Here is an 11835-nt window from a genome sequence, read left to right on the forward strand (position 1 = left end):
TATATTACACTAGTAGTGACATATACGACAATATTACATGGGGGACTCACTGCATAACACACAAAATTATGTGATAAGTAACATTTCCGACAGCGTCATTAGACGCCAACATTTTCTTTTTATTCGGCAATGTCGTCATATTGCTGACACACACTTTCATAGGATACATAGGGATTGGATTTAAATTTTTTGTTAACCATGATTTTATGGAGCAATATCTTCTAGGAGTCTTTCGCCCTACCTGCATGAATTCAAGAATTGGTAAAGCAGTAAGAATCAAAATCGCGTCTTGCAGTTTTCAATAGGGACGCTAAATCAATAGGGACGATTAATATATCACAACATATATACACAACGCAGTTTGGTCATGGGTGAAATAGATAAGATAAACTTTTGACTTAGCTTGGCTTGTCAATATTTCTGTTATACAAACTTAACCCTACATATAAGTGTACCAAGACGTACAAAGGTGTGAGAAATGTACAATGGAACAAACGTAAGACTATAAAATCTAAGTACCAGAAGTACCGAAGGAGGCATTAATAAGATGAAAGAATGACCTTTAAAAGTTGACATTTGAAACAAGGAGCCCATGGGTCTTTATAGTCACCTGAGTATATTTTGACCCTTTTTGACCCTTTTGGCCCTGTCCATCAGCCCTGAGTGTCAGTCAGGCCAACATTAACATATCATCAAACTGCCATACAAAACTACTCATTCTAACTAAGTGAGAATTAGTTCCAATAGAAAGTCAACAAATGATAGTCAAATATGTCAAATACCGTCAAGTTTACCCACACCCCAGGGGCAAACATGTGACCACAGGGTAGTGAAATTCACAATTTTGGTTAAGCACTTGAGGACCCTTCTATCTATGAAGAGTATTTTTTGATATTACCTTATTTTGGTCTAAGAATTTTGAATTTTCAATTAATTTGACCCCATTTTGCCCCGCCCTTCAGTCCCCTGAGGACTGGAAACCATATATTTCACAATTTTGGCTGACCTTTGGCCATGAGAGGTTTCTGCAAAACTCCATTGAAATCGGTTCAAGGGTTTCTAAGCAGAGTCGAAGAGATGCTCAATGATGGAAAAAGGGCGATAAGAATAGGTCACTTCAGACCCCGTCTCAAGTGACCTAATAAGGCAAATATAGATGTTGACATGATTTTTAATAAATGTTCAAGAATGAGTGCTTATCTTTAAATGGAGAACTAAACTATTAAAGTTAGCCGCTTTTCAAAATCTGTCCGATTCCCACTCTTCTCCAACTTCTTGTTATAACGTACCGGTATGCTTTAAAATCAAAACACCACCTGAGTCAATATTCGTAGAAATGGATATTGATAAATTATTCAAATTTACAAATAAATGCTGGTTTATTGGTGTACAAGATATTTGTTTCTAAACACGTAATGAATTGTGTAATAGTCTGGCCAGTTGAAAATGAAGCATTTTCATGAATATGATTACCTATTAACACTTAGAATGTGGGTTTACTAATCAAATGATTTAAAAAATCAAACATTATGCAGAAGTTACTTGATAGTCTAAGCTGGTTTCTTATTCCTTCATGATATGTTATTATGTAGCAAAATGACTATCAACAGAAAATTCTCCCAACTGAACTTTAAAGTTTAACATACCTACAGCTAAATATCACCACCGGTGTTACTTAAAAAGAACTTCAAAGCGTTTTTACCGCCCAAAATGGTCTATGCAATGCTATAACTTTTGATCAGTACATGTACATTGAAATAAAGTCATTACTTACAGATACAAAATGCTAAAAACGATATATCCAGAATTAGAATACATTGTCCATTAGTCTCCTGTATATACATCAATGATATAACAATATACATGTATTTATACACAGATTAAAACACATTTGATCTTTAGCAGTGTGGCAGCTGACTTAATCATAATCTCTCTAGCTCAAGTTAGTCATGATAGAAAATAAGCTACCCCTTTCCATATATCTTTATCATTTGACCAGCGATGTAAATCTAAATACCGGTAAAACTATAAGTACCCTCGATCTTAACACTCGTTGATGAAACAGCCATTCTCTAATCCGCATTATCGCAAGATTATGTTTTATGTTATGAATAAATAAAAGACAGAAGAAATATGCTGCCTCAAAATTGTAATAATTTTGGTATGTATTCAATGTTTCGTTGGACTTACTGGCATTGTTAATCAGTGTGCAGAACATTGTACACACGCCGAGCCCTGTATATATTCCTGTTTGTGCCGATATAAAAACAAGCCCTTTATAGGGTTTTTTTCATAGTGTGTTGCTTTCATAAGTGCATACCATTACAGACTATCATATTAGATTATCAGTTTGGAAGGCGAAGTATTACTTCGACTGTCAGCACCTGTCTTGTCGTCAGGGCAAATCAAAATTATTCCACTTTCGTTTCCTTATATCTTGTAGAAATTCGTTTACTAAGGTCGTTCAAAGTCAATTCTAAGAACATTCTTCGGACATAATGAATATTCTTTTTGTTATTTAAAGTTTTAAAAAAAGTGTTCAAAACACAATAAGGATATTTGAATACTTTAATATTTCTTACATGAACGAAGTGTTAAACAAGTTGTCTCCACTTAGTAACGGAGGTTACCACTATATCGCAAGGTTCCATACTTCAACTGGGCTTGATATTTTACATAAATGCATAAATAGTTCCATGTTAGCATTAATGAATGAAAAGAAAGAGCAAAATGAACTGAGGAAGGAAACAAAATGAAAATGAAAGTGAGAGGCTTTGACGTCACGTCCCGTATGTGATTGCAGTACGGCAGGCGTAAATGCCTCCATAAAAAACAAGACGGCTTTACTTTTGTTTTATTTCTTTAATTTTAAACCCTACAGCTTTAACGAAAATGTAATACATTTATTTGACTACCTGAGGTCACGGATAATAATAATAATGAAACTACATACAATCAAAATGGGGATAGTGTAAACAAGACTATTTATCGTATGCTAGTATAATATACAGGTATAATTAGGTAAACAAAGATAAAAATACCAGCTGTGCTGAGCAGCGTTTACATTTTAGTGGATTTTAGCTGTTGTGAAGAGTAAGTAGTATACAACATGCCTGTTGTCCAATGCTACCGGTTTCCTATTGCCAACAACTATAAAACCCTTTTCTCTTTGCCAATACCATAATATAGCCGAAATATGCATTGCATCCTCATGTCTTGCTCTAGTCTGTATTGTATAGTGTCCGTATATATATTCACAACCCATTGTAACAATGATACTATCTTATAAAGTAGCAGCATGGCATCAACTATAAATTAGGTCGTGTTCTCCACATATCTGAAAATTCAATTGTCAGGAGTTTTGCAAGATTCTTTCCTTCCTCACCAGTGTTGTTTTTCCTCTCTCACCATTGTTTTTTCGCCTCTCATCGCTATTGTTTTCCCTTGTCACTAGCGTTGTTTTCTTCTCTCACCAGTCTTGTTTTCCCCTCTCACCATTGTTTTTTCTCTCATCAGTGTTGTTTTCCCCTCTCACCATTGTTTTTTCTCTCATCAGTGTTGTTTTCCCCTCTCACCATTGTTGTTTTTCCCTCTCACTAGTGTTGTTTTCCACTCTCACCAGTCTTGTTTCCCCTCTCACCATTGTTGTTTTCCCTCTCACTTGTGTTGTTTTCGTCTCTCACCAATGTTGTTTTTCTCTCTCTCACCATTAGGTCCCCCCTCACCATTTCATTTCTCCTTTCACCTTTGTCGTTTTTATCTCTCGACATTTTCTTCTCTTACCATTGTTGTTTTCATCTCTCACCATTGTTGTTTTTATCTCTCACCACTGTTGTTTTCATCTCTCACTTTGTTGTGACATTCCTCTCACCAGTGTTGTTTTTCTCTCACCAGAGGGATATGTACAACATAAAACCTACTACATTTACTCTGCTTTTCGGGACAAAATGTTTCGGAAATAGCGCTTTTATAATATGTTTGATAAGGCTTAATTTGAACATATGTCCATAAATCGTATAAACTAAATAACGATAGGTAATTACAATACAATTATCTTTCTCATATAGTATCTTCCGGATAAAATAAATAATATATACATAATGCACACATGAAAATTCAGCATTAAAATTAACTTATTCGATCAACTTGATCCACACTAAATGAACGTTTTCCTGTAAACGTTAATAGTACGTTTATCGCGATAGACAAAAGTGATCACGACAATTGTTAAACTTTAGTTGAAAGGTGTGAATTTTAATCTAAAAAGATTTCACTAACAACTATACTGTTACCACATGAAACAAAAAATCAAAAACATAAATCAAATTAAGTATATCATATATAACGTAAGAAAATCAAGTTTAATGTAACTGCGTCAAACCGAATTAACCTATCAAACTAAGCTACACCTTACGACTCGCAAAAATGATTACGTAGTCACATTATCGCAAACACTTTAAACATTTTAGCATTAATTGATAAAAATATACTAGTATACTGGCAACAAAACATAATTAACAAACAAGATTCAAAACAAGAAATAGAACATTGTTAGTACGGCAAATGTACATTAAACAGAACAATCCTGACCAGCAAGATGTTTTAATGAAGTTCATCTAATAAATTGGTTACGTCTAGTATACATACTAATTATTTGTTCATACAGTAGTTAATGAAATCAAAATACATTTGTGGTATATTTTGGCACAACCGGTAATACATGTATACATCATCGCTTAAAATGGGAATAATTCTAATTTGCTGGAGGAATGTGTAAACACAGCACAATAAGAATTAATCTATTGCAGTCCATCCCATATCTTAACTAGATAAATAAATCAACTGAATTATCTATATCACCATTGTCATATGTTTATCACCACTGACAAACATTGTAGGATGAATGATCGGCAATAACAATGCATTATCCTTGTGGCTAATAACAGAATCGCTCTTTTCGTCCATATCCAATAATTGAGAATACATATGTACTTCAATATATTTGACATAGGGTAATTGTCGAAAATCAAACATGTACTATCTGATATTTACTTAGGAATCTATATTATGCAGATGGCCACATGACGACAACGAAAGTTTGTTTAGATCAAGTGAATGATAGTTTTTACTCCTTTGAACGAAACGTGAGGGGAATTTTAATATCCTTCCCGCTATAATCTGGACGGATTTCCTCAGCAGTTTTTCGTGTCTCAGAGGACGTTGCTCTCATAAAATCACTAAAGTCGACAAGTGGTCTCTTCCTCTTCCTGCTTTATGTTTAGCAATGCTTCCTTGTTGCAGTCGGTTGTCAGATTGGTGATATTTCAGTTTTTAAAACCAAAATCGTCCTAGCGTTTTTATTACAAACAACTTCCTTTCATATCGGATTCATTGCCAAGAACCGTCTCTCGCATCCCATTAGGCGAGTGCATGGGCTATGAAAGTTGGCAAACTTTCTCATTTATTAAACTTAATGAAAAACATTCCTGTTCATTAAACTTAATGACTAACTTCCTCATACATTAATCCATGACTTCGGGTCAACCTTTGATTTCCACTGTGTAATATTCTCCAACTTGTGATCTGTATTTGAATAATGGAAGAGAAGCCTTGCGATATCCTCTACCTGCCACTTTGGAGCAGTTCTGGATGGATCTATGGGCTGGATCCGTTCGCGATACCGTTCGCGATACCGTTCACGTCCTGGGGTGGAGGTGGGATTCGCTGGGAGAATGCGAAGACGAAATTGCAGGATACAGACAACAGATCTAGTTGTACTATGTACAAATTGTTGAATGGAAACTATAATTTCAATATCTTTAATCACAGCACAGCTCTATATGTTCAAGCAGTTCCCCATGTTTATCACTTGTAAATTCCTTTCGGCATTTTGGACAAGTCAATAATTCTTTTTGTGAAGATCTCGGTGACGCATTTGGGGAAGATCTAGGTGAACATGTAGAGGAACGACACTCAGCTGTATTACCGCTGTCAACACACGTATCTTCATTGTCCTCTACAAAGGCATCTCTGTCAGTCGATAACAATGGTGCGTCTTCTAACACAGGAAGACCACCCGATAGCGTGTTGGTCATATCATTTTTAAAAGCAGAATCGGCAGTGCTTACAGAATCTGTCTCGTTCTTCTCGACGCAGGATAGCGGTGCATCCATCTGAACAGCCCCGTCAATGACGTTATCTTCTAGCATATCATGTCTTCTATGCGATCCCCTTGTGGCCAATTCATTCTACAAAGTATCATTTAAGAAATCGTAAATTAGTCACGGACACTATTTTACTTCAGACTAATCAACATACTTGTTAAACTAAGAACTTGTGAGGCACGATCTTTCCCACAGAATTTTTAACAATGCTTTACTTTTGTGAAGAATTTGACTTTCGATACAATTCAATTGGTCACAACTTCATATCTCCAAAATATATAATTTTGAATAAGACTGATAATTAAGCAACAATTCTTTACATATATTTTGATGCAAAGTGAATACACCAATAGTAGCTAATATAGATAAATCAGTTTGATATTTAGGACATTGAACAAATTAAGAACATAAAGTAGAGGAAAGTATACATTTGTATTGATTTTGTGTTAGAATTAATGTTTCGTTATTATGTCTGTATTCTCTGTTGATTTTGTGTTAGAATTAATGTTTCGTTATTATGTCGGTATTCTCTGTTGATTTTGTGTGAGAATTAATGTTTCGTTATTATGTCGGTATTCTCTGTCGTTTTGTGTTAGAATTAATGTTTCGTTATTATGTCGGTGTTCTCTGTTGATTTTGTGGTAGAATTAATGTTTCGATATTATGTCGGTATTCCCTGTCGTTTCGTGTTAGAATTATTGTTTCGTTATTATGTCGGTATTCTCTGTCGTTTTGTGTTAGAATTAATGTTTCGATATTATGTCGGTATTCTCTGTTGATTTTGTGTTAGAATTAATGTTTCGTTATTATGTCGGTATTCCCTGTCGTTTTGAACCCGTGTCATTTTTTGTAAAACTTAAGACATGCCTAGCAGTTGTACAGCCGGCCGACTTTTAAACGCACGTGTCGTCATACCGCAGCATAAATACTGTTATAAATGAGACAAGAGAGAGAGAGAGGTTTACATACCTGGTATGGAGGAAGGTTCTGATAAGTGTTTGGTACATCGAAATTGTTGTAAAAGTCCTGGTTTTGGTAATACGGGGCATTGAACTGGGGTTCGTTACGGTGAGTAGCTGCTTGCGCAAGTCGATCTCTCTAAAAAGGACAGGTGTAGTTGCAGTCAACATGTTAATATGCTGGATTGAATTTAAATATTCTTAGGATTTTAAAACCCTTCATAGAAGTTTTTAAACGCCTATTTGTACCAAAATGTCTTTCCTTTGTGTAGTTTGAGAACATTTAAATCATTATCACATCCGATATGATACGTTCAAAATACATTCAAATACGAATATAAATATCTAACAATTACGCGATTTGGTCATTGATTATCAAAAACAAAATCTTTTCAACAAAGCAGAAAATAAAATCAGTAACTATTTCATTTAATTATTTTAAGAGTATAAAAGATGGATCGTAAGATTTAGGACATTTGCTTCACGGCAACTCACCTCCATCCTGACTTTCTGAAGCTCTGCTTCCAATGTAGAAACTCTGCTCTGTGCTTTTTCTCTGTCACGTCTCTCAGACTCAAAATCTTCAGTACATATTTGGATCTGTGCTTTTAATGCATCCAAGATCTCGACATCACTTCTTGTTCCGCCGCTGTGGTGGGCATGCTCTAGTTCGTTTTTCAGGCGTTCGACCTCTGTCGTTTGCTCAATCAGTGTTTGGTTGCGTTCCATCAGTTCAGTTTCAAGCTGAAATTAGAAGAATGGATGACATCAATCGGCTGAACTTTTGATTGCGAAGTATAAGCCTATGCGGTCGTATTGAAAATCTGTTTTCGCAGTCTTGATATATTAATATGAGCTACCTACAATTGTTTTGCAATAAATTAATAGTCTATATCTGTATTTCTTTTAAGAGGAAAAGAAAAACATCCCGAACAAAAAATTGTCTTACAATTCACAAATCATTTTCATTGAGTACTGGCGAAAATTGCAGTACAATTATTCACAAATATATTCGTCTTACGTAAACGAGTTAAGCATAATGCTGAACGTTTAGAGTAGGAACTATCATTTCAAGTTTTTTTTAGCAATGTCTTGGCCAGAGGACAGGACCTAAAGCCTTTATCGAAGGAACAAACGCTCAACTGAAAGCCAAATGTGAGGCAGTATCGAGGTTTGGTTTGTTTTTGTTTAACGTCCTATTAACAGCCAGGGTCATTTAAGGACGTGACAGGTTTTGGAGGTGGAGGAAAGCCGGAGTACCCGGAGAAAAACCACCGGCCTACGGTCAGTACCTGGCAACTGTCCCACGTAGGTTTTGAACTCGCAACCCAGAGGTGGAGGGCTAGTGACAGTGTCGGGACACCTTAACCACTCGGCCACCGCGGCCCCTCAGTATCGAGGAAGACATTGAAAGTTTGTCGACAGAAGAGAAAAGATAACATCTACAATTAAGTCGCCTCTAACGAATCATGCAACGGGGCAGCAGACTCGATTCTAATTCTCTATTTACAGGGCTCTCCTAAACATCAAAAATACATTTCAAAGTTTCGCTTGATAAGAAAATGACATCCTAAGAAAATGACATCCATACAGTTTTTTTTTTTTTTTTCAAATCGGCTGGTAATGCTTACTCTTCGTTTCTCTTCCTCTGCAAAAGCTAGACGCCTCTTGGCCTCGTCAAGGGCTTGGTTTATCATCTTTGATCTTCCTATAGATAGTTGATTGGCCTCAGCGGCAGCCAGTTTACCCTGCAGCGTCCGAATGACAACTTCTTGGTACTTTACATGTTGCTCTCTTTGTGTTTCATATTCCTGCCACCTTTTGTTCATCGTTACCACCTGAAATCCCATCACAAGCATAAGAACACTTTTGTGTGATATTTCATCTATCATCTCCATTATATCTAAAGAGAACTATAAATGGAAACATAAGGATTGTTGTCTTGGGTTTGAAACTCATAGCTCTTTATTTAATGTTTTATCAAAATCGATATCTTTTCACAATGAATACATATTATTTCACACATGCATCAAGAAAATTTACCTCGTCAACTTTTTCTTGCAGCAATCTGTTATCAAGAGCAAGCTTTTCATTCGTTTCGGTAATATCGTTTGCCTGAAAACAATAAAAACAATTCTTCATCAAAATAATACAAAAAAAAATTCTTAATCAATGTATGACTACAGAATGCATAATGAAATGCTAACTTCTCATATCATGATTATTAATCATAAGGTGGTTGGTTTTTACTATTTGCTATTCAAATGGAAATCAATAACAACAGGATTATATATTCACAATATATTATCTTTTTACAATACATATATTACTTATTTACAATATATTACTTATTTACAATATATTACTTATTTACAATATATTACTTATTTACAATATATTACTGAATATCATACTAAATTTTGAATGCTCATTTGAAGTGCCTGTGTACAGAAAGCTTAGAATTATACGATTATGTTTTTCTATTCCGGCTGAAAACATATATACATGCATGTATATCATTGAATACTGGACCAAATCTGAAGTTGTCAGTTTAGATGTCAATATACGGAAAGCTTATAATTATCTGATTATTTTTCCATTCCAGCTGAAAACAACGTCAACAATATGTATACAATATGTCACTGATTTTTTTTTTTATTCTACCTTATTTGAACCCGTGAGTTTAGGTTCCAGCGTGCGGGAAGCTTTCTCGGCACGCTCCAATCGCAAGGCCATCTGTTGGCACGTGACTGCAACATCGTGAAGTTGCTGTCTTAAGTTGGTTGTTTCCTCTGCAAGAGAATGACATAAAACATCTCGCGTTTGAAATTCTTCTTTCATTTTGTGTACAGTTGTCTGCAGAGATGAGATGGTTTGGTCTTTGATGTTTTCAGATGATCCCATTAGGTCTTGTAATTCCTGTACACGCATCTGCAATACCTCACATGCCCGGGTCTGCTCGCTTATAGTTTCATCTTTCCTTTTCAACGTCTGGTTTAAAACAAATCGGAAAGGAAATACAATTAAAAGGTTTGGTTTATTTTAAAACGAAATAATGTGTGTCTTATTTCATTAAAAGTGAACATAGAAAACGCATGACAATTCGAAAACGAGATTAAACTATAACTATTGTCATGGATATGATTGTAATCTAAATGTAGTCCATTCAGTATGTTCTTTATATGTAAAATCAATCAATAACATGAGAAATGACAGTCAATCAAACTGACCAGAACCTAATGTTATGGATATCATGTGTACATTCAATAACCACATAACGAACTAATAATTGCTTAATTGGAAAAATAATCAAAATATAAATGAATCATATATCTTGTTTCATAGATAATGTCAATGTAAAATAGATAAACAAGTAAATAGATAAATAACCCCGATATCACTGACGATATAATAAACCAATTACTAATTACAATTCAAATTAGATCAAATTTTCCCGAACATATGCATTACGCCTAGCTATATTATCGAATTATTACCGTCAAATGCGTGCTTAACTCATTCTTCATACTTTGTTTTTGTTTTTATATATTTGTCAGGCCGAATAGTTTACATTTACAAGCAGTATGAATTTGGTATAAATTTTGTGTTATTTTATAACGATTATTTTGGTATTTCAATAACTATTTCCGTAACACACATGTAAATTCCCCTGCTTACTACACATTGACGCCTGATCATATATGAGGAAAAACCAGACTACGTAGTGGATTGGCCTACATTCTCACCAATCACCAACCTGATGTAAAGTCGTTATATCTTCCGGATTCACAGAGGCCCCTCGAAGTAGGGTTCGCAGACGGGTATTTTCCCTTGTAAGATTATCCAGAAGCTGATTCGACGTTCCGGGCATGAATGTGTCTCCTTCCTCCATTGTAATATTTCCTGACAATCCGTTTGATGTTAATCTACTTTGAAGATTCCTAATAGCCGTGTCCTGAGTTTTACATTTCTTTTGTAATAATGCGATTTCCTGTCTAGCCTCTTGTAAAAGTTTGGAGACCGTTTCCACTCCCTCCTTCCTGATTTTATATGATTGTAACTCTTGGCTATATTGTCTGACTAACATTTTCATGTGATCCACCTTTTCTTTGTAGGAATCACGTTCCTGTTCCAAGCTAATCGTTGCGAGATCGGTCCCGCTTGCATTTGCATTGCCTTCCATACTCATCTTTCTCGTTATCTGCTCAGTATTATTTATTACAAAAGCACTGAAATATAAAAAAAATAATATATATATGCATGAAAAACATAACCGTATTTTGTATCAAGCATCAAGCTATAAATGGATGCAATGAGTCGGTTCTATGTGAATATTTTTGACAAGCCCCCTTCGTGTGCCCCCTGTGTTACGGCCCTCGATACCTACGGGAACTACGAGAACAATCAATCTAGGCTAGAGGACATTTGAAAATTACGAATATTTGCAGGGTTAGTACCTTTTTGAATGCGATGTAGTTCCGAATTATACACTTATATATATAGAGAGAATTATACAAACATAATAAATAATGAAAAGTTTGAAAATTCTCTGAAGACCCAAACGAAAATGGACTTACCGTCAGTCGTCAGATCCACACATCTGTTGTTTAGTGCGTTGTGTCTATTTTTAGTCTGGGGAAGTCCCCTGAAAGTTTCTATAGTGCGTTTCATATAATTAATATCAGTGGTTTGTTCATGTACAGGAGCGTCTC

At 35.2% G+C, this 11835-nt stretch overlaps 1 protein-coding gene across 2 annotated transcripts; it reads right to left on the bottom strand.

Moving 5' to 3' along the window:
* Positions 1-2554: 2554 nt before the first annotated feature.
* LOC117339771 (TNFAIP3-interacting protein 2-like) lies at positions 2555-11835 on the bottom strand. 2 transcript variants are annotated; one of them, XM_033901485.1, is made up of 8 exons: positions 11701-11835; positions 10881-11352; positions 9788-10114; positions 9167-9238; positions 8755-8961; positions 7619-7867; positions 7134-7262; positions 2555-6248 (listed from the first exon to the last, which is right to left on the bottom strand). In XM_033901485.1, exons 2-8 carry the CDS (start codon positions 11310-11312, stop codon positions 5820-5822), a joined length of 1845 nt encoding a protein of 614 aa, XP_033757376.1. In that variant the 5' UTR covers positions 11313-11352; positions 11701-11835; the 3' UTR covers positions 2555-5819. The 2 variants fall into 2 exon arrangements, with proteins under 2 accessions (XP_033757376.1, XP_033757377.1); XM_033901486.1 differs by lacking the exons at positions 10881-11352; positions 11701-11835 and adding an exon at positions 10621-10772.

This window comes from Pecten maximus, chromosome 12, assembly GCF_902652985.1.
Source record: "Pecten maximus chromosome 12, xPecMax1.1, whole genome shotgun sequence".
Lineage (NCBI taxonomy): Eukaryota > Metazoa > Mollusca > Bivalvia > Pectinida > Pectinidae > Pecten > Pecten maximus.

Excerpts from the sequence above, each read along its gene's own strand:
- LOC117339771 (XM_033901485.1), bottom strand. The coding sequence starts at position 11,312 with ATGAGTATGGAAGGCAATGCAAATGCAAGCGGGACCGATCTCGCAACG. Across the intron at positions 7,868-8,754 it reads CAGAGGAAGAGAAACGAAGA|CTTGAAACTGAACTGATGGA; the intron begins GTAAGCATTACC and ends TTCTAATTTCAG. Across the intron at positions 7,263-7,618 it reads TTCAGAAAGTCAGGATGGAG|AGAGATCGACTTGCGCAAGC; the intron begins GTGAGTTGCCGT and ends TGTCCTTTTTAG.